This window comes from Pristiophorus japonicus, chromosome 9, assembly GCF_044704955.1.
Source record: "Pristiophorus japonicus isolate sPriJap1 chromosome 9, sPriJap1.hap1, whole genome shotgun sequence".
Lineage (NCBI taxonomy): Eukaryota > Metazoa > Chordata > Chondrichthyes > Pristiophoridae > Pristiophorus > Pristiophorus japonicus.
Genome location: NC_091985.1, coordinates 133254981 through 133278845, shown reverse-complemented (window position 1 = coordinate 133278845; position 23865 = coordinate 133254981). Strand labels below are relative to the sequence as shown.

The following is a 23865-nucleotide window of genomic DNA, read 5'->3' as shown; positions in this document are numbered from 1 at the left end:
AGGAAGCGGCATTCAAATTGGCCAGAAATAGCAGCGAACCCGGGGACTGGAAGAAATTTAGAACTCAGCAGAGGAGGACAAAGGGTTTGATTAGGGCAGGGAAAATGGACTACGAGAAGAAGCTTGGAGGGAACATTAAGACGGATTGCAAAAGTTTCGATAGATATGTAAAGAGTAAATGGTTAGTAAAGACAAACGTAGGTCCCCTGCAGTCAGAATCAGGGGAAGTCATAATGGGGAACAAAGAAATGGCGGACCAATTGAACAAGTAATTTGGTTCGGTATTCACTAAGGAGGACACAAACAACCTTCCGGATATAAAAGTGGTCAGAGGGTCTAGTAAGGAGGAGGAACTGAGGGAAATCCTTATTAGTCGGGAAATTGTGTTGGGGAAATTGATGGGATTGAAGGCCGATAAATCCCCAGGGCCTGATGGACTGCATCCCAGAGTACTTAAGGAGGTGGCCTTGGAAATAGCGGATGCATTGACAGTCATTTTCCAACATTCCATTCACTCTGGATCAGTTCCTATCGAGTGGAGGGTAGCCAATGTAACCCCACTTTTTAAAAAAGGAGGGAGAGAGAAAACAGGGAATTATAGACCGGTAAGCCTGACATCGGCAGTGGGTAAAATGATGGAATCAATTATTAAGGATGTCATAGCAGTGCATTTGGAAAGAGGTGACATGATAGGTCCAAGTCAGCATGGATTTGTGAAAGGGAAATCATGCTTGACAAATCTTCTGGAATTTTTTGAGGATGTTTCCAGTAGAGTGGACAAGGGAGAAGCAGTTGATGTGGTATATTTGGACTTTCAGAAGGCTTTCGACAAGATCCCACACAAGAGATTAATGTGCAAAGTTAAAGCACATGGGATTGGGGGTAGTGTGCTGACATGGATTGAGAACTGGTTGTCAGACAGGAAGCAAAGAGTAGGAGTAAATGGGTACTTTTCAGAATGGCAGGCAGTGACTAGTGGGGTACCGCAAGGTTCTGTGCTGGGGCCCCAGCTGTTTACACTGTACATTAATGATTTAGACGAGGGGATTAAATGTAGTATCTCCAAATTTGTGGATGACACTAAGTTGGGTGGCAGTGTGAGCTGCGAGGAGGATGCTATGAGGCTGCAGAGCGACTTGGATAGGTTAGGTGAGTGGGCAAATGCATGGCAGATGAAGTATAATGTGGATAAATGTGAGGTTATCTACTTTGATGGTAAAAACAGAGAGACAGACTATTATCTGAATGGTGACAGATTAGAAAAAGGGGAGGTGCAACGAGACCTGGGTGTCATGGTACATCAGTCATTGAAGGTTGGCATGCAGGTACAGCAGGCGGTTAAGAAAGCAAATGGCATGTTGGCCTTCATAGCGAGGGGATTTGAGTACAGGGGCAGGGAGGTGTTGCTACAGTTATACAGGGCCTTGGTGAGGCCGCACCTGGAGTACTGTGTACAGTTTTGGTCTCCTAACCTGAGGAAGGACATTCTTGCTATTGAGGGAGTGCAGCAAAGGTTCACCAGACTGATTCCCGGGATGGCGGGACTGACCTATCAAGAAAGACTGGATCAACTGGGCTTGTATTCACTGGAGTTCAGAAGAATGAGAGGGGACCTCATAGAAACGTTTAAAATTCTGATGGGTTTAGACAGGTTAGATGCAGGAAGAATGTTCCCAATGTTGGGTAAGTCCAGAACCAGGGGACACAGTCTAAGGATAAGGGGTAAGCCATTTAGGATCGAGATGAGGAGAAACTTCTTCACCCAAAGAGTGGTGAACCTGTGGAATTCTCTGCCACAGAAAGTTGTTGAGGCCAATTCACTAAATATATTCAAAAAGGAGTTAGATGAGGTCCTTACTACTGGGGGGATCAAGGGGTTTGGCGAGAAAGCAGGAATGGGGTACTGAAGTTGCATGTTCAGCCATGAACTCATTGAATGGCGGTGCAGGTTAGAAGGGCCAAATGGCCTACTCCTGCACCTATTTTCTATGTTTCTATCTATCATGATTCTCTTTCTGTCTTAATTGTGTCCCTTCTATGGACTGTGCCAAATTTGGTTTTAACAATGAGAATCTGGTTCATGGCTGTCATTTGAGAAACAACTCTGCTGGTGTTCTACCAGTAGTTGTATGAGGAGTATTACGAAATGTAATAAAAAAATTAGCCAACTTGTGATCCAATGACAACCGTTGTTTCTTTGGATTTGGATCTAACATTTGTTTTATGAGGGTACATTTTACAATGTGTACAGTGCGCTCTGTTGCACCATTCGAGGCAGGGTGTTATGGTGGAACCTTGGTATGTTTCACACCATTTTTGCTCGTGAATTGTGCAAATTCTTCTGAACGAAATTGTGGTCCATTATCCGAAACAATTTCTTCTGGGAGGCCAAATGAAGAAAATAAACTTCGCAAAATGTCTAAACTTTTACTTGTTGTTATTTTCCAAATTGGAAACACCTCAACCCACTTCGAATGGCTATCAATCACAATGAACAATTGTTGTCCTTCTAGCTCAGCAAAATCGATATGTAGCCTTTGCCACACCCTGGGAGGCCATTTGATTGGCTGTAATGGTACTGGTGGTGGTTGCTTGCTTACCGATTGACATGTCGTACACTGACTCACTATGTACTCTATATCTTTATCAAGACCTGCCCACGATAAATAACTGCGTGCAAAACTCTTGGTTAAGCACATTCCCAGGTGCTGGTCATGGAGGTCTCCTAATAATTTGGACCTGAATTTATTTGGTGTAACCACTCTTGCACCCCACATGATACAATCTTTATCGACTGATAATTCATTCCTTCGAATGAAGAATGGATAAATATCTTTGTCTGTTACCTGGTTTGGCCATCCATTTGCAATATAATCATACATCTTTGACATCACTGGTTCACGTTTGGTTGCTCTACCAATCTCTTCAGCTGTAACTGGCAGTTCATCAATGTATGAAAAATAAAACACTTCTTCCCTATCCGATGTAACTTGTGATGGGGAAGGCAATCTAGACACTGCATCAGCATTACTGTGATCAGCTGATCGTATGTGTTCAATATCATATGTATATGCTGACAAAATCAAAGCCCATCTCTGCATTTGGGCCGCAGCTAATGTTGGAACTGGGGACTTTGGATGGAGGATTGCTGTTAAGGGCTTATGGTCCATAACGATGGTAAACTTACGACCATACAAGTATTTGTGAAACCTCTTGACCCCAAAAATTTATGCCGAAGCTTCCCTTTCGATTTGCGCATAATTACTCTCACTGGCACTGAGAGTGCGTGAAGCAAAAGCAATTGGTCTCTCCTCCCCACTACGTTATACATGAGAGATCACTGCCTCAACTCCATACGGAGAGGCATTACATGCTAGCTTAATCTCCTTAGATATGTCATAGTGAACTAACATGGTGCTCTCTACCAATTTACTTTTACACTCCTTGAATGCTGTGTCGCATTCTTTTGACCACTTCCAATGGACCTGTTTTTTCAATAGGTCATTCAGTGGATGTAATACTGTAGACAAATTTGGTAGGTACTTCCCATAATAGTTCAAAAGACCCAAGAATGAACGAAGTTCAGTGACATTCCTGGGAGTGGGTGCATTTCTAATTGCATCCAGCTTTCCCATGGTTGGATGTAAACCACCTTTGTCAACTCTGTACCCTAAGTACTCGACTGAGTTTTTGAATAACTCACACTTACAAGCAGACACTCGTATTCTGTGCTTCTCTAGCCGTTTGAGGACTTCATTCAGTATATTATTATGAATTTGCCTATTTGGTGCTGAAATTAGTATGTCATCTAAATAACATACTACCCCTTCAATACCTTGCAAAATCTGGTTCATCACCCCTTGGAACATGGCAGGGGTGGAAGACACTCCAAATGGTAGCCTATTAAATTGATACAGGCCTAGATGAGTATTTTTCGTCAAGCATGACTTGGACTCATCTAGTTCAAGCTGTAAGTCGGCATTCGTAAGATCCAGTTTGGAGAAGATCTGACCACCTGTCAGTGTTGTGAACAAATCTTCTATATTTGGCAATGTATTGAGGACATTATCCTCTAGAACCTGGTTTCCGGTTACTTTATAATCACCACACAATCTTACCTTACCATCAGACTTAAGTACAACAACAATGGGTGTAGCCCAATTACATCGATCTATCTTACAAATAATGTTCTCAGTCCCTAGTCTTTTGAGTTCTTGCTCAACTTTCTCCTTTGAGTGCATATGGTATGGAACGTGGCTTGTAGTAAACCGATCTAGTGTCCTTCTGTACCCTGACACTCGCCTTGAAGCCTTGGACCGGACTGCCCATTTCGTAGAACACCTTCGGATACTTCTTGATAACATCATCCGTTAATGCAAATCTCGCTTCTACACGGAAAATCTCACTCCAATCCAGCTTCAGTGATCTCAATCAATTTCTTCCTCGTAAAGCAGGCTTGTCTCCTTTCACTACTATTAGAGGCAAGTTGTGAAATTGATCCTTGTATTTCACTGGTACGGTGATACGACCTACCACAGGAATTTTTTCTCCCGAGTAGCCTCGCAGCTCTATCTTGGATTTCTCCAATGCGAAATCACACAATTTGTCGAGGTATAGCAACTCCGGTACTACACTCACGGATGCACCCGTGTCGATTTCCATTGGTATCTTGAATCCCGCAACATCTATGTGGCTTTTGATACTTTCCAAATCGCTGTCTGTTAACCTTGTGCTCTTGATGACGTTCAACTCTAACATCTCCTCGTCTTGTTGTCGTTCTTCCATGCTATGTAATCTCTGGCGATTTCTACTCATAGCTTTTAACGCTGGACTCATAGCTTTGAAAGCTGGTTTATCCTTCAGTCGGCATGCCTTCGCAAGATGCCTAGTCTTTCTGCAGAAGAAAAACTCTCCCTTCACATATGGACAACTTTGAGCAATGTGTTGTCCCAGGCACCTTTAGCATGACTTTGACGCTCTGTTAGAATTTCCAGTTTCTGAGACTTTGGGCCCTCAACGACTTTTACTTTGAATCTGCAGGCGATTTATTTCAGTTGACTGATGACCGTAATTATTATGAAATTCTCGGGAATATTGATCGGCCATGCCCATCGACCTCGCTGTCTGACAAGCAAGCTCAAAATCAAGTCATCCGTCATCAATAACTTCCTTCTGATCGCATCATTTTTCACCCCACAAACAAAACGATCCTGTAATGCTCAGTTTTGAAAGTTTCCGAAATGACAGTGAATAGATAACTTTTTTAATGCTACAATATAATCACTGATACCTTCATCAGACTTTTGATTCCGTATCCCGAAACGATAGCTTTCAGCAATTTCTAACGGTTTGGGATTATAGTGCTGCTCCAGCTTCATTAAAATCTCTTTAAGCGTTGTGTCCTTTGGCTTGTCAGGCACAAGCAGATTTACCAGAGTTTCAAACAATTCTGGTCCAGCTTCCGAAAAGAAGATAGCTCGCTTCCATTCCATTATCACCTGATTCTGGACTGCATTGTCCGGAACTTTGATTATGTTATTTGTAGTAAAATACATTTCTAGCCGATCCACATACGCTTCAAAACATTCCCGGTCGTGTCTATCTTCACTCAAATGTCCCATTACACCTGCGGGTGCTGTCATTATAATTTCTAGCTGTTCACACAGTATGCTGTATTTTACCTCAGATTTTGTAGCTTTTTCCAAAGGCAGAGAAGCTCCCAAAATCTCTGTGTCGGCTAGCTGAATCATTCACCAATAAAATTTCAGCTTTAAATCATCTGAAAAATCCCATCTCATCGCCAAATGTGATATATTCACAGAGCACAGCACACACAGCTTCTAACATGGCAGGCAGCACTGCTATAAGCCTACAGAACATGCCTGGTTCTGTTTAATTATTAACTCTGTAGTTGCAGTATACAATACGTCCACATCCACAGTGTGGAGCTACAAGCATTACAAGCTCACAGACATTACACATAAGAAATAGGAGCAGGAGTAGGCCAAACGGCCCTTTGAGCCTGCTCCACCATTTAATACGATCATAGCTGATCTGATCATGGACTCAGGTCCACTTCCCTGCCTGCTCCCCTTAACCCCTTATTCCCTTATCAGTTAAGAAACTGTCTACCTCTGACTTAAATCCATTCAATGTCCCAGCTTCCACGGCACTCTGAGGCAGCAAATTCCACAGAATTACAACCCTCTGAGAGAAGAAATTCCTCCTCAACTCAGTTTTAAATGGACGGCACCTTATTCTGAGATCATGCCCTCTAGTTCTAGTCTCCCCTATCAGTGAAAACATCCTCCCTGCATCCACCTTGTCAAGCCCCCTCATAATCTTATACGTTTCGATAAGATCACCTCTCATTCTTCTGAATTCCATTGAGTAGAGGCCCAACCTACTCAACATTTCCTCATAACTCAACCCCCTTATCTCCGGAATCAACCTAGTGAACCTTCTCTGAACTGCCTCCAAAGCAAGTATATCCTTTCTTAAATATGGAAACCAAAACTGTACACAGTATTCCAGGTGTGGCCTCACCAATACCCTAGATAACTGTAGCAAGATTCCTTGCTTTTATACTCCATCCCCTTTGCAATAAAAGCCAACATTCCATTAGCCTTCCTGATCACTTGCTGTACCTGCATTCTAACCTTTTACAGAAGAACATAAGAAATAGGAGCAGGAGTAGGCCATATGGCCCCTCGAACCTGTTCCGCCATTCAATAAGATCATGGCTGATCTGATCATGGACTCAGCTCCACTTCCCTGCCCGCTTCCCATAACCTCTTATCCCCTTATCGTTTAAGACACCGTCTATTTCTGTCTTAAATTTATTCAGTGTCCCTGCTTCCAAGCTGTCTGAGGCAGCTAATTCCACAGATTCACACCCTCTGAGAGAAGAAATTCCTCCTCATCTCAGTTTTAACTGGGCGGCCCCTTATCTAAGATTATGCTCCCTAGTTCTAGTCTCCCCTATCAGTGGAAACATCCTCTCTGCATCCACTTTGTCAAGCCCCCTCATAACCTTATACATTTCGATAAGGTCACCTCTCATTCTTCTGAATTCCAATGAGTAGAAGCCCAACCTACTCAACCTTTCCTCATAAGTCCAACCCCCTTATCACCGGAATCAATCTAGTGAACCTTCTCTGAACTGGCTCCAAAGCAAGTATATCCTTTCTTAAATATGGAAACCAAAACTGTACGCAGTATTCCAGGTGACCTCACCAATACCCTGTATAGCTGTAGCAAGACTTCACTGCTTTTATACTCCATCCCCTTTGCAATAAAGGCCAAGATTCCATTGGCCTTCCTGATCATTTGCTGTACCTGCATACTATCCTTTTGTGTTTCATGCACAAGTACCACCAGATCCTGCTGTACTGCAGCACTTCGCAATTTTTCTCCATTTAAATAATAATTTGCTCTTTGATTTTTGTTCTGCCAAAGTGCATAACCTCACACTTTCCAACATTATACTCTTCCTGCCAAATTTTTGCCACTCACTTAGCATATCTATATCCCTTTGCAGATTTTTGTGTCCTCCCCACACATTGCATTTCCTTCCATCTTTGTATCATCAGCAAACTTGGCTACGTTACACTCGGTCCCTTCTTCCAATTCATTAATATAGATTGTAAATAGTTGGGGTCCCAGCACTGATCCCTGCAGCACCCCACTAGTTGCTGATTGCCAACCCAAGAATGAACCATTTATCCTGACTCTCTGTTTTCTGTTAGTTAGCCAATCCTCTATCCATGCTAATATATTACCCCCAACCCCGTGAACTTTTATCTTGTGCAGTAACCTTTTATGTGGCACCTTGTCAAATGCCTTCTGGAAGTCCAAATACACCACATCCACTGGTTCCCCTTTATCCACCCTGTTCGTTACATCCTCGAAGAATTCCAGCAAATTTGTCAAACATGACTTCCCCTTCATAAATCCATGCTGACTCTGCCTGACTGAATTATGTTTTTCCAAATGTCCTGCTACTGCTTCTTTAATTACAGACTCCAACAGTTTCCCAACCACAGATGTTAGGCTAACTGGTCTATAGTTTCCTGCTTTTTGTCTGCCTCCTTTTTTAAATAGCAGCATTACATTTGCGGTTTTCCAATCTGCTGGGACCTACCCAGAATCCAGGGAATGTTGATAAATTACAACCAATTACAACCACTATCCCTGCTGCTACTTTTCTTAAGACCCGAGGATGCAAGCCATCGGGTCCAGAGGATTTATCTGCCTTTAGTCCCATTATCTTACTGAGTACCACCTCCTTCATGATTGTGATTTTGTTAAGATCCCCCCCACCAATAGCCCCTTGACTATCCACTGTTGGGATATTGTTAGTGTCCTCTACCATAAAGACTGATACAAAATATTTGTTCAGAGTTTCTGCCATCTCCATATTCCCCATTACTAATTCCCCGGTCTTGTCCTCTAAGGAACCAACATTTACTTTAGCCACTCTTTTCCTTTTTATATACCGATAGAAACTCTTGCTATCTGTTTTTCTATTTCATGCTAGTTTACTTTCATAGTCTATCTTCCCTTTCTTAATCATTTTTTTGGTCATTCTTTGCTGACTTTTTAAAGCTTCCCAATCTTCTGTCTTCCCACTAGTTTTGGCCACTTTGTATGCCTTTGTTTTTATTTCTTTAGTTAGCCATGGGTGGCTATCGTTTCTTTTACACCCTTTCCTCCTCACTGGAATATATTTTTCTTGAGAGTTGAGAAATATCTCCTTAAATGTACGCAATCTGATTGGTTAAGGAGATACACGGTTGCTTGTCTGTTCACACAGGTTCCAAATCCCTGTATTGTTTCAGATTTCTAATTATCACAGTGCAAAAGCCCGCTGAAAGTCTGCGGACAAGTGTAAGTGTAATGAATGGTGAGCACCGTTCGTTCGCCATTCACTGGAAAATCCGGGCCACATTGACCTGACAGCGGGGAATTTAGAATTTGTGCATAATTGTTTTAACTGAAGTCTTTGGGAACCAAGTTAAGTCTGTGAGTTGCAGATAAGGAAGTCTAGAATGTATTTAATTTGTTTGTCTTACTTCCCTGCGCATAGCTTAATTGAATGGGTTTGAAGTGTAAATGTATTTTTGTCTGCAGTTTTAGTTTGAAATGTGCTTCATTTGTTTTCTTTCCCCACAGCTTTCAATCAGGTAGATTCAAAAATAGGGTCTAAAGCAAAATTGTGATCAATGTAAAGTCACAACATGTTTTTTTAATTCATTTGCGGAATGTGCACATTGTTGGCAAGACCAGCATTTATTGCCCATCTCTAATTGCTCTTGAGAAGGTGGTGGTGAGCCGCCTTCTTGAACCGCTGTAGTCCATGAGGTGAAGATTCTCCAACAGTGCTGTTAGGGATTTTGACTCCGTGATGATGAAGGAACGGCGATATATTTCCAAGACAGGATGGTGGGTAACTTGGAAGGGAACTTGCAGGTGATGGTGTTCCCATGCGCCTGCTGCCCTTGTCCTTCTAGGTGGTAGCGGTCGAGGTTTGTGAGGTGCTGTTGAAGAAACCTTGACGAGTTGCTACAATGCATCTTGTTCATGTTTTCAGAGTGATGGTCAATAATGTCCAGTCCAAACAGCTACATTTTCTTGTCAAGCTGCAAGATGTCAAGTTTTAGAGCTGTTTTGACTTGCAGAAGCTTCACAAAATATTCACAACACTCGACTCTGAAATATTTTGTTTTTAAAAATTTTTTGCAGGAAGTAATTGAAGCTATCAATGAGTGTGCTTTTAAGACTTCTCCTTATCCAGTGATCCTTTCTTTTGAAAACCATGTTGATTCGTAAGTATTTATAACAGTTTTAAATGATGGTGAATTGTAATAAGTCTACACTCACAAGAAGGGGAAAATTAATAAAAGTGAGTTAAAACACACTAGGCTAGAAATTACTTTTGACGATATTATCAGACTATACTTTAAACATTCCTGCGATTGCTTTGTCTGCTATTTTAGTGGAAGGACTATCGCAATAACAACTTGAATTTATATAGCGCTTTTAACATTGTAACACATCCCTAGCCCCTTTAAAATAGGTAGATTAATGCCTGCATTTAAATAGCAGACTGAAGAATGTTACATGAACATGTTACAATTGCAGCATTATTAAAAAGCTATTACATTGGGTAGTTTTAATGGTTCATATTTATCCTTTTATTTTAAAAAAAGCTTTTTGTAAATTTTTGACTTCATCAGGGTGGGGAATAGCAGAAGCCCTGACTTGGACAGTTTCTATTTCAAGGAACTTTGTATCAGGGTCATATACTCGCAGGTGAGGAATAGCACAACAGTATGCCATTTTTCATTTCCCACCACGAGGCTGAATTTGAGCCGAGGTCCCAGAGGTGAAAGGTCAGATTCAGACCCACTGTAGCTTCACAGTTTATATTTTTCACTGACTGTGTAGGTAAGTGAATAAAAGGGTAAATGTAAGTAATCTTGTATAAAATTATTTAGCTTAAAAAAGTTTTCAACTGAAGCAGAATGGTGACAGTACACATTGGACCAGGAATGTGGAGCACTGAGGTGCACTTCCTATTTCTCACTCTACCAAGTTCCCAATCTCAGCCTTGGGCAATTATCTCCCCATGGTGTTGGGTTGAGGAGAGATAAATGAATAAGGATGCCTAGTAGCAACCCAACTACTTTGCCTCTTATACATAAAAGGTGGATGAGGTGGAAAGGACCAGCAAGAAGAGAAACTGAAAAAGAAGAGGGCACTTGCTCTCATGGGAGATTACATGCGTTCCAGAATAAATTAGTGTTGTTCCATCGCAATTTTTGTTTGTGTTCCTTTAGTCCTAAACAACAGGCTAAAATGGCAGAGTACTGCAGGTCGATATTTGGAGATGCATTGCTGATGGACGACCTGGAAAAATATCCGGTGAGTGCATGATTCCTCATCATCGCACTGTAATGACCCACACTTAATAAAATCATAGATTTTGATTCATTTTATCTTTTTACTCTAGGGGATTGAAATTTCTCTTTCAATAAATAATGAGACAATGCCTTTTTTTCCTCTGTGATTAAAGCTGATAAAATGAATGCATATCTTTGAAGTCTACAATTTAAAAGACTACCATTTAATTTACAGGTTGTTCATTACAGAGACAAGTAAATAGTCCCCTGTCTGATTTCCCAGGGTTATGCGCTCCGATTGCTATGTAGCATTTGCTATTTTCTCATGTGGATGTAAGATTTACCGTGCTATTCATTCAATAATTTGTGCATCATTCTTGGGCTGAAACTCCTCCTTGTATGGGACTTCTGCTCCTCCTAGCATAAACCTGAGCTGGTTTCCCCTGAGACCCACCTGATTACTTAACTTGACTTTGGGAGTAACTCAGAAAACCACCTAGATACAATAGAGACATAAGTCTGGAGTGTGTGTCCACATATTAGCTTCTGTTAATGTACATGTCCTGATACAAATGACATAATTTCTTTGCATTTTGAACCACATTTTTATAAATGAGCATACAAATGACAGACCGGGAAAGACCCTCTGGTCCATCCAGCCTGTCCAACACAATTGTGATACCTTTGTGTGTCACAATATTTCCCCGACTCAAAAAACATTTGGGCCCTGAATTTGCCGTCAGAGGCTTCCCGCGGGGAAATTCCTCCGATCCGCAAGTAAAATGCCCGCGACCTTGGTTGTCCGGGAGGTACAGAGAGTCACAGTGCTAGGCCTCTCCAGATGCCCGCGGGAAGAGGCCCACATATCTCGGGGGTGCAAGTGGTTCGCGAACACCCCTGGGATCACATGAGCCAGCCCAACAAATGACAGAAAGGGATCCCCATTCATATTTATGGGCATTCCGTATGTACAGAATCCCCACAAGTATGAATGGAAGTACTCCAAAAAAATGCATCTACACTCCAAATAAATTTAAAAAACATCACATATTGAAAATTAATTAAAATGGCATTTAATTAAATATTTAAAACAAAAATGTAATTTTTTGAAAAATAAATGTACATGTTTTAAAGGGGCTAAAAATAAACTTACCTTATTTCACAGGTTTTTAAATGTATAAATTATTAATAACATTTTAATTTTCTGTTTTCTAAAACTCTTACATTGATAAAAGCAGGCCTTAGGACCAGGCGCAAGAATTTCACGGGCCTTCATCGGGCAGAAGTTGGACAAATAGCCCAACACTCCGCCCGCGGAGACCCTTTTCTCGGGATGCGGTGGATCTGTCAAAAGAATTCTTGACAGATCGCAAGTTCCGGGTTTTAGCGCTTGCCTAAGCATGGGACATGTGCGACCCCAACGGCTTGTGATCTTTTGGGTGAGGTGCAAAAATAGGTAAAAACTCAGGCCAATTTTAGGGAATAAAATCTGGGAAATTTCTCTTTAACGCCCTTAGACGATTGAAACTAGTTCAGGAGATCACTCTGGCCCTAATAGTTCAATGCTGTACCTACCCTTTGTACAAAGTGATCTCCGCCCCAGCCAGAGACAAATCCAGCTCCCACTTTAAGGAATTCAGCAAATTGGTGTTCAACGCACGAGCTAGCAGCCTGTTAGAACATAAGAACATAAGAAATAGAAATAGGAGCAGGAATAGGCCATTTGGCCCCTCGAACCTGCTCCGCAATTCAATAAGATCATGGCCTCAGCTCCACTTCTCCGCCAACTCCCCATAACCCTTGACTCCCTTATCGTTCAAAAATCTGTTTATCTCCAACTTAAATATATTCAATGACCCAGTGGGGTGCCGCAAGGATCGGTGCTGGGGCCTCAACTATTTATAATCTATATTAATGACTTGGATGAAGAGATTGAGTGTAATGTAGCCAAGTTTGCTGATGATACAAAGATGGGTGGGAGAGCAAATTGTGATGAGGATACAAGAAATCCGCAAAGGGATATAGACAGACTAAGTGAGTGGGCAAAATTTGGCAGATGGAGTATAATGTGGGAAAATGTGAGGTTATCCACTTTGGCAGAAATAATAGAAAAGCAAATTATAATTTAAATGGAAAAAATTTGCAAAGTGTTGCAGTACAGAGCGGCCTGGGGGTCCTTGCGCATAAAACACAAAAAGTTAGCATGCAGGTACAGCAAGCAATCAGGAAGGCAAATGGAATGTAGGCCTTTATTGCAAGGGGGATAGAGTATAAAAGCAGAGAAGTCCTGCAACAACTGTATAGGGTATTGGTGAGGCCTAGAGAACTGCATACAGTTTTGGTTTCTGTATTTAAGGAAGGATATACTTGCATTGGAGGCTGTTCAGAGAAGGTTCACGAGGTTGATTCCGGAGATGAGGGGGTTGACTTATGAAGATAGGTTGAGTAGGTTGGGTCTGTACTCATTTGAGTTCAGAAGAATGAGAGGTGATCTTATTGAAACATATAAGATAATGAGGGGGCTTGATAAGGTGGATGCAGAGAGGATATTTCCACTCATAGGGGAAACTAAAACTAGGGGGCATAGTCTCAGAATAAGGGACCGCCCATTTAAAACTGAGATGAGGAGGAATTTCTTCTCTCTGAGGGTTGTAAATATGGAATTCTCTGCCCCAGAGAGCTGTGGATGCTGGGTCATTGAATGTATTTAAGATAGACAGATTTTTGAATGATAAGGGAACCAAGGGTTATGGGGAGCAGGCAGCGAAGTGGAGCTGAGTCCATGGTCAGATCAGCCATGATCTTATTAAGTGATGCAGCAGGCTCGAGAGGTCAAATGGCCTACTCCTGCTCCTATTTCTTATGTTCTTATGACAACCCCTTGATCTCAGAAATCAATCTCGTGAACCTTCCCTGAACTGCTTCAAATGCAAGTATATCCCTCCTTAAATAAGGAAATCAAAACTGTATGCAGTATTCCAGGTGTGGTCTTACCAATGCCTTGTACAGTTATAGCAGGGACTTCTTTACTTTTATACTCCATCCTCCCTTGCAATAAAGGCCAACATTCCATTTGCCTTCCTAATTACTTGCAGTACCTACATGCTAACTTTTTGTGTTTCATGTACAAGGACCCCCAGATTGGAAAAGCATAATTCAGTCAGGCAGAGTCAGCATGGATTTATGAAAGGGAAGTCATGTTTGACAAATTTGCTGGAATTCTTCGAGGATGTAACGAAGAGGGTGGATCAAGGGGAACCAGTGGATGTGGTGTATTTGGAATTCCAGAAGGCATTTGACAAGGTGCCACATAAAAGGTTACTGCACAAGATAAAAGTTCACAGGGTTGGGGGTAATATATTAGCATGGATAGAGGATTGGCTAATGAACAGAGAACAGAGGGTCAAGATAAATGGTTTATTCTCGGGTTGGCAATCAGTAACTAGTGGGGTGCTGCAGGGATCAGTGCTGGGACCCCAACTATTTACAATCTATATTAACAACTTGGAAGAAGGGATCGAGTGTAACGTAGCCAAGTTTGCTGATGATACAAAGATGGGAAGAAAAGCAATGTGTGAGGAAGACACAAAAAATCTGCAAAAGGACATAGACAGGCTAAATGAGTGGGCAAAAATTTGGTACATGGAGTATAATGTTGGAACGTGAGAGTTCATGCACTTTGGCAGAAAGAAATCAAAGAGCAAGTTATTATTTAAATGGAGAAAGATTGCAAAGTGGTGCAGTATAGCGGGACCTGGGGGTACTTGTGCACGAAACACAAAATGTTAGTATGCAGGTACAGCAAGTGATCAGAAAGGCCAATGGAATCTTGGCCTTTATTGCAAAGGGGATAGAGTTTAAAAGCAGGGAAATCTTGCTGCAGCTATACAGGGTATTGGTGAGGCCACACCTGGAATATTGCGTGCAGTTTTGGTTTCCATATTTACGAACGGATATACTTGCTTTGGAGGCAGTTCAGCGAAGGTTCACTAGGTTGATTCTGGGGATGAGGGGGTTGGCTTACGAGGAAAGGTTGAGTAGGTTGGGCCTCTACTCATTGGAATTCAGAAGATTGAGAGGTGATCTTATCGAAATGTATAGGATTATGAGGGGGCTTGACAAGGTGGATGCAGAGAGAATGTTTCTACTGATGGGGGAGACTAGAACTAAAGGGCACGATCTTAGAATAAGGGGCCGCCCATTTAAAACTGAGATGACGAGAAATTTATTTTCTCAGAGGGTTGTGGATCTGTGGAATTCGCTGCCTCCGAGAGCTGTGGAAGCTAAGACATTGAATAAATTTAAGACAGAGATAGTCAGTTTCTTAACTGATAAGGGAATAAAGGGTAATGGGGAGCAGGCAGGAAAGTGTACCTGAGTCCATCATCGGATCAACCATGATCGTATTAAATGGCGGAGCAGGCTCGAGGGCCCGCATGGCCTACTCCTGCTCCTATTTCTTAAGTTCTTATGTTATGTTCTTATGCTCTTATCCCTCTGTCCCACCGCATTTTCTAATCTCTGCCCATTTAAATAATAATTAGCATTTTTATTTTTCCTACCAAAGCGAATAACCTCACATTTTCCCACACAATGGGCCCAAGTTTCCGATATCCGCTAGAATGGCGCACATCCGAGAGGCCCGTCTATTTTGTAGAATGAAAAACGCGCCAAAAACTTACCTCGCGATTCTCCGAGTGCAGCAGGCCTGTTCAGCAGTCAGCGCGACACAACACAACAGCGGGGGGGGGTGGAGCTATAGCCCTGGGCCAAAAAGAGTGCTGGCAGCTGCACAATGCGCAGTAGCTCCTGGCCCCCAGTTTCTGTGTGCGTGTGCTGCTGGCTGTGTGAGAGGGGCCCGAAGCATACAGCCCCTAGCCCTTGCCGAATGGGCTCCTGGAGCGGACAGAGTGCCAATTTCCAGCCTGCAGCATGCAGCCCCTAGCCCTTGCCGAATGGGCTCCTGGAGCGGACAGAGTGCCAATTTCCAGCCTGCAGCACGCAGCCCCTAACCCTGGCCGAATGGGCTCCTGGAGCGGACAGAGTGCCAATTTCCAGCCTGCAGCACGCAGCCCCTAACCCTGGCTGAATGGGCTCCTGGAGCGGACAGAGTGCCGATTTCCAGCCTGCAGCACGCAGCCCCGAGCCCTGACCGGGCTCCCGGTGCTCCCAAACGGGTAGGTGAGGTAGGAACTTTTTATTTTTTATTTATTGATTTATTGATTTATTTATCATTTATTATTGATGATGGTTCTTTATTTTTAAAAGTGTAGTGTTTAATGCTTTGGAAAATCCTCTAACTTCCCCCACCCATCTCTGGCTTACCTGCGCCTAATTCTAAAGTGTACGCAAAGTTTTTCTGAGCGTACAAAAGTCGACACTTACTCCGTTCTAAGTTGGTTGGAGTAACTTTTCGGTGCCTAAACTTTCAAAACAGGCATATGTGGAATGCTCCCTGTTGAAAAAACAACTAAAACAAAACTAAACTAACTCACTAGAACTGGAGCAAACTAAATGCCGAGAATTGTGATTTTTAAGATACTCCAAACTAAACTAGTTGCTCCAAAAAAATAGGAGCAACTCCACCCGAAACTTGGGCCCTATACTCCATCTGCCAAATTTGTGCCCACTCATTTAGCCTATCTATATCCCTTTGCAGATTCTTTGCATCCTCCTCACAACTTGCTCTCCCACCTATCTTTGTATCAATAGTGAATTTGGTTGCGTTACACTCGGTCTCTTCATCCAAGTCATTAAGATAGATTGTAAATAGTTGAGGCCCCAGCACCGATCCTTATGACAATCCACTAGTTACAGTTTGCCAACCTGTTTTCTGTTAGTTAGCCAATCCTCTATCCACGCTAATACATTATGTTCCAGAGATCCATCTGTAGATCCAGATTGTACAGCTCCTCTCCTGTATAGTGACCAAAGTAAGCGAGGGGAAAACTGCTATTCAGAGTGTAAAGTGGCCATGGGTAGGATGCGAGCAGTTGGCGACGTAGCAGTTCCATTTTTATCTGTACCTACTGGCTCACAGATAAAATGGGCTGGCGTCAGGAAGTGTCAAAACATAGAGATTGGAATGAAAGTTAAATGGTGCTGAATCTGGCATCCTCTCCTCAACTAAATGCAGGAAGAGAACTCTCCAGCTGGATATTGAAGAGAGCCAGTATTCCAAATGTTGAAGGCAGCTGTCAGCTGAATGTCTTCAGTGCTGTGCTGTGCTGACTGCCAGCCTAACTTCTAAATTCAGTACAATCTCAAACTTACCGCGTGTAAACCTGCCACTCCCTCGTCTTTCACTGGGAGTCAGTGCACTACAACAGGAGAGCAAGGAAAGTGAAGGACTCGCAGATACTTCAGGGATCTCTGTGTGCAGGAAAGTCTTGCTTATTTATTGCTTGCCCACTTTCCTCTGATTTTATCCTCCTGTGGATGTGATGTCTTTTTGTCTGCCCCGTTTTACTCGTCTATCTTAAATAAGAACAGAAAATGCTGGAAAACACTCAGTCGATCAGGCAGCCTCTGTTGAGAAAGAAAAAGAGTTAACATTTCAAGTCAATGACCTTTCATCAGAACTGGAAGAAGTTAGAAATTAACAGCTTTTAAGCAAGTACAGAGCCAGGGAAAAGGTGGGGGAGGGGGAAGAACAAAGGGCTAGGTCTGTCTATCTTACTCCATTGCCAGGCAATGCCTAATGTTTGATATATTTCTGAAGCATGTTTATATGGTTTATAACAAACTAAAGTTTGAAATAAAGACAAGATAAAAAAAAATTAAAAATGTCTAGGTCTAAATTAAAATTTGTCCCACTGCACAGTTGTATCTCTCTTGACTTCTTCACAAAAAATCTGCATCTAAATCTGAATAAAGGTCACAAACAGTCACAACTTAGCAATGCAGTGCTCAATAAAATATTACCATTTTGATCCTGAAAATTGTCCTGCATTTGATTTGGATGTAATGTTATTTTTTTGTTCTTTTTATCTTAGCTGGAGTCAGGAGTTCCCCTTCCAAGCCCGCACGATATGATTGGTAAAATTCTTATCAAAAACAAGAAGAAAGGGCACAAATCATCCGATGGAAGTGCCAAAAAAAAGCTGTCTGAGCAAGCATCAAATACATACAGTGATTCATCCAGCGTCTTCGAACCTTCGTCCCCAGGAGCAGGTAGGTTAGCCCGCTGGTCTCTGAACAAGGTATTTGTTGTGTCAGCTGTAAGCAGTTCTTGTTTCTCAATCGGGATAAGGATTGATCTTTGTAATGGGGTTGCAAGATCACAAGATAAATGTGGATGAGTAAGCCACTCAGTTCATCTCTGCTCATCTGAAAAAATAGTTTATTCCAACCCCCACCCCACCCCACTCCAAGCATCTGTTCCTTAAATTACGATGAGGCTTTTGCTTTGACTATCCTACCTCGGAGTCCATTACACAAGTTAATCACTCATTTGAGAAGACATTTTTGATATCAGTCCTAAATTTGCCTTTCACCAATTTAAACCAATCCTCCCGCCCCGACCATTTCTCGTGTTCCGGTTTACCATGAAGTCGGGAATTGATGTTCCAAAGTGTGATGTGAATGAATTTTGTTGTGTGATTCCACAGTTCCACGTTAAAATCTGACTGGGGCTTGTACTAACCCAGCGTTTGCAGCCAACACACAGCATAATGCAAACTTCATAATTTGTTAGCGTCTCAGTTGTTCAATGTTAATGTAGCTTGCATCAGCAGAGATTTCAGATCTCAGCATGCAGGGAAGAAAGGGCACAGGGAGCATTGGCCAGGAAGGGGGAGAGAGGCCAACTCTGATAGAAATCTTTCAATGTAACTGGATGCCAAAATTTGCATGGCGCTGCATGCAGTACAAACAGGAGAATTGGGCATTGGTGGAGAGTATTGTACTGCACTAGTCCTGGCTGCTGATGTCCCATGATTGAAGTACAGCTGAGGGATTTAGCTTCAATTGAGATGCACAATGAGCCTGATTTCAAGAAGAAAATAATGGAGGCTGTTCCAATTTGAGATAAAGAGCTATACAGCAGGCAGCAAAGCAGGGTGAAAAGTACGAAAGGCTATAAATGAAAGAAAATAAGGAAGTGTCCATGTTGAAAGAGAGAATATGTATACCAGGAACAATCTTTTCACAATATGTTCTGAGAAGGATAGGGAGGTGGACAAATAAAAAAGCATTTGGTATTTTTACTATTGAGACAATGACGAAGGCTTTGGGCAGAACTTGCAGGCTGCTCAAATTAAGATTTAAAAATGTTTTAGGGTTAGGGTTTAGTGATTTGACTACTCCTCTTCCTTCAACTAGCCACCACACACCATCAAATAAACCAAGTCAGTTCCATTGTCATCAGCACATCAATAAATAACAAAGCTCAACACTTTGCATCCACACACAAACTCATTTACACCTGCATGAGGCCAGACCATTTATAGGGGCTAATGTTGCACAACTTGAACCTTTGAAGATTTGTCAATGGCTCCTCCAGCTTCCAGCAAGGTGCATTCCCTTGTGCATCTGCCTCCTGTGGCCTTCACATCTTTCCTTTTAAAAGCCACACCCTCCCACTGCTTCCTAAAATTGCCGTTGTTAGCAGCCACTTCTATTGATGAGAACCATTTTGTAATTGACGCAATGACTGTTAAAGGCTCAAATGTAGGTAAATGACACCACTTATAAAATGGAGGTTCGGGGTGAAAGAGCCTGCATCGGGATTGGCTGGCAAACTCTAGTAACTGCACCAATTCACATAAATTGTTAATCACTGTGGGTGCTGTTTAAGAAACAGGTGTCATTTGGGAGCTGCGATGTAGATGGTGTCACGCAGCTCCTGTTTGTGAGCCTGGGGGGGGGCGTCAGGACCGCCGTCCAGAGGCTGTCTTTTACCAGGAACTCATCAGGGTCTGGAACAAAGTCACCACCAAGCGCAGCTCTCCACCGTCTGAAGTGGCGGCTGTCCTGCAGGAGCCGCTGCTCAGGAATCCGTATCTCCATGACCGAGGTTTTAGGTGGCAGGCGGACGAGAGGGCTGTGGCTGGCGAGGTGACCAGGGTCAGGGACCTGCTCGATGGCGGGGGAACGGGCTGGATGGCGGCAGACGTGCTGACACGGCGCCTAAACTGGGCCGACGTCCGGCGCGTGGCCGATGCCATCGCTCTGGGCCTTGACTCCGTTAGGTGCGTCGAGGAGGCTCAAGCACGTGGGGAGATCCCGTCCGAACTGACACCCGTCTGGACGGAATTCCTCATCGGCGCCAAACCCTGAAACCTCTCTCGGGAGCCTGCGCCTCACAACTTGAGCCGCCTCGGGGAAATCCCCTCCGTGCCTTTCAGTTCTGCGCGGAGGGGTTTCCTGTACGGGCTGCTCCTGCACACTCTCAACCTTGCCATCCTCGCCTGCCGTCCGGACACGCCATGGTGTACCATCCTGCCGTCCGGAGGAGGCGGGGGTCCCCGATGGAGTGCACTCTACGCAGGGGTCCTCCCACCATTTATCGGGGACTTGGCCTGGAGGGTGGTGCACGGAGCAGTTCCGTGCAATAAATTTTTAAGCCGGTTCACGTGGTCCCAGGCCGCCTGCAATTTCTGCGATCTGGAAGAGTCCGTGTTCCATGTTTTTATGGAGTATGCGAGGTTGCAGCCCCTGTTCCATTATTTAAAGGGGCTGCTCCTCAATTTCTGGTTGCACTTCAGTCCCACACTCCTGATCTTTGGGCACCCTGTGCGGAGAGGAACGGGTAGGTCTGAGGGCCTACATAATAAGAACAAAAGAACATAAGAATTAGGAACAGGAGTAGGCCATCTAGCCCCTTGAGCCTGCTCCGCCATTCAACAAGATCATGGCTGATCTGGCCGTGGACTCAGCTCCACTTACCCGGCCGCTCCCCGTAATCCTTAATTCCCTTATTGATTAAAAATCTATCTATCTGTGACTTGAATACATTCAATGAGCTAGCCTCAACTGCTTCCTTGGGCAGAGAATTCCACAGATTCACAACCTTCTGGGAGAAGAAATTCCTTCTCAACTCGATATTAAATTGGCTGCCCCGTATTTTGAGGCTGCGCCCCCTAGTTCTAGTCTCCCCTACCAGTGGAAACAACCTCTCTGCCTCTATCTTGTCTATCCCTTTCATTATTTTAAATGTTTCTATAAGATCACCCCTCATCCTTCTGAACTCCAACGAGTAAAGACCCAGTCTACTCAATCTATCATCATAAGGTAACCCCCTCATCTCCGGAATCAGTCGAGTGAATCGTCTCTGTACCCCCTCCAAAGCCAGTATATCCTTCCTTAAGTAAGGTGACCAAAACTGCACGCAGTACTCCAGGTGCGGCCTCACCAATACCCTATACAGTTGCAGCAGGACCTCCCTGCTTTTGTACTCCATCCCTCTCGCAATGAAGGCCAACATTCCATTCGCCTTCCTGATTACCTGCTGCACCTGCAAACTAACTTTTTGGGATTCATGCACAAGGACCCCCAGGTCCCTCTGCACCTCAGCATGTTGTAATTTCTCCCCATTCAAATAATATTCCCTTTTACTGTTTTTTTTCCCAAGGTGGATGACCTCACACTTTCCGAAATTGTATTCCATCTGCTAAACCTTAGTCCATTCGCTTAACCTATCCAAATCTCTTTGCAGCCTCTCTGTGTCCTCTAAACAACCCGCTTTCCCACTAATCTTTGTGTCATCTGCAAATGTTGTTACACTACACTCTGTCCCCTCTTCCAGGTCATCTATGTATATTGTAAACAGTTGTGGTTGCAGCACCGATCCCTGTGGCACACCACTAACCACCGATTTCCAGCCCGAAAAGGACCCATTTATCCCGACTCTCTGCTTTCTGTTCGCCAGCCAATTCTCTATCCATGCTAATACATTTCCTCTGACTCCGCGTGCCTCTATCTTCTGCAGTAACCTTTTGTGTGGCACCTTATCGAATGCCTTTTGGAAATCTAAATACACCACATCCATCGGTACACCTCTATCTACCATGTTCGTTATATCCTCAAAGAATTCCAGTAAATTAGTTCAACATGATTTCCCCTTCATGAATCCATGCTGCGTCTGCTTGATTGCACTATTCCTATCTAGATGTCCCGCTATTTCTTCCTTAATGATAGTTTCAAGCATTTTCCCCATTACAGATGTTAAACTAACCGGCCTATAGTTATCTGCCTTTTGTCTGCCCCCTTTTTTAAACAGAGGCATTACATTAGCTGCTTTCCAATCTGCTGGTAGCTCCCCAGAGTCCAGAGAATTTTGGTAGATTATAACTAATGCATCTGCTATAACTTCCGCCATCTCTTTTAATACCCTGGGATGCATTTCATCAGGACCAGGGGACTTGTCTACCTTGAGTCCCATTAGCCTGTCCAGCACTACCCCGCTAGTGATCGTGATTGTCTCAAGGTCCTCCCTTCCCACATTCCCGTGACCAGCAATTTTTGGCATGGTTTTTGTGTCTTCCACAGTGAAGACCGAAGCAAAATAATTGTTTAAGGTCTCAGCCATTTCCACATTTCCCATTATTAAATCCCTCTTCTCATCTTCTAAGGAACCAACATTTACTTTAGTCACTTTTTTCCTTTTATATATCTGTAAAAGCTTTTACTATCTGTTTTTATGTTTTGCGCAAGTTTACCTTCGTAATCTATCTTTCCTTTCTTTATTGCTTTTTTAGTCATTCTTTGCTGTTTAAAATTTTCCCAATCTTCTAGTTTCCCACTAACCTTGGCCACCTTATACGCATTGGTCTTTAATTTGATACTCTCCTTTATTTCCTTGGTTATCCACGGCTGGTTATCCCTTCTCTTACCGCCCTTTTTCACTGGAACATATTTTTGTTGCGCACTATGAAAGAGCTCCTTAAAAGTCCTCCACTGTTCCTCAATTGTGCCACCGTTTGGTCTGTGTTTCCAGTCTACTTTAGCCAACTCTGCCCTCATCCCACTGTAGTCCCCTTTGTTTAAGCATAGTACGCTCGTTTCTGACACAACTTCCTCACCCTCAATCTGTATTACAAATTCAACCATACTGTGATCACTCATTCCGAGAGGATCTTTTACTATGAGATCATTTATTTTTCCTGTCTCATTACACAGGACCAGATCTAAGATAGCTTGCTCCCTTGTAGGTTCTGTAACATACTGTTCTAAGAAACAATCCCGTATGCATTCTATGAATTCCTCCTCCAGGCTACCCCATGCGATTTGATTTGACCAATCGATATGTAGGTTAAAATCCCCCATGAGTGCTGCCGTTCCTTTTTCACATGCCTCCATTATTCCCTTGATTATTGCCCACCCCACCGTGAAGTTATTATGTGGGGGCCTATAAACTACGCCCACCAGTGACTTTTTCCCCTTACTATCTCTAATCTCCACCCACAATGATTCAACATTTTGTTCATTCGAGCCAATATCGTCTCTCCCAACTGCCCTGATATCATCCTTTATTAACAGAGCTACCCCACCTCCTTTCCCTCGTAGGACTGCTCCTGGGCACGGCCAAGGGAGCCATCAGCTGGTCCAGGCAGCAGGTGGTCGAGGGGATCGTTCAGCCTGACTGCCTGCCTCTCTTCCGTGCTTACATCCGGGCCAGGGTGTCCCTAGAGATGGAGCATGCAGTGTGGGCGCCGGCGGGACTGGAGTGCATTATCATCCCCGGCAACCAAATTTTAATTTGATTTTCTATGTTTAAAATTTAATTTGTTTTAATTGCCGGGTTCTAGTGTCCCCCTCCCTTTTTATAGGGGGCACTTGTAAAATTTATGGTTTTACTGCCAAAAAAAAAGCAAAAAAACCCCCAAAAAAACAAAACGGAAAAAGGGCAGTTGGAAAGTGTCTGAAGTGTCCCCCAGATTGGGGGGCACTTGATTTCATGTTTTATTTTTTGGTTTCTCCAAAAGAGTTGTAGATTGTGTCACTTAGTTCATCATGGTGC

At 43.2% G+C, this 23865-nt stretch overlaps 1 protein-coding gene across 3 annotated transcripts in view; it reads left to right on the top strand.

The window, feature by feature from the left end:
- The window catches only part of plcb1 (phospholipase C beta 1), a 1109102-nt gene that overhangs the window by 811659 nt on the left and 273578 nt on the right, over positions 1 to 23865 (top strand). For all 3 annotated transcript variants that reach the window (XM_070889862.1, XM_070889863.1, XM_070889865.1), the window contains exons 12-14: positions 9745 to 9827; positions 10842 to 10926; positions 17900 to 18077. In XM_070889862.1, the coding sequence (XP_070745963.1) occupies positions 9745 to 9827; positions 10842 to 10926; positions 17900 to 18077 (346 nt within the window). The remainder of the gene's footprint in view (positions 1 to 9744; positions 9828 to 10841; positions 10927 to 17899; positions 18078 to 23865) is intronic.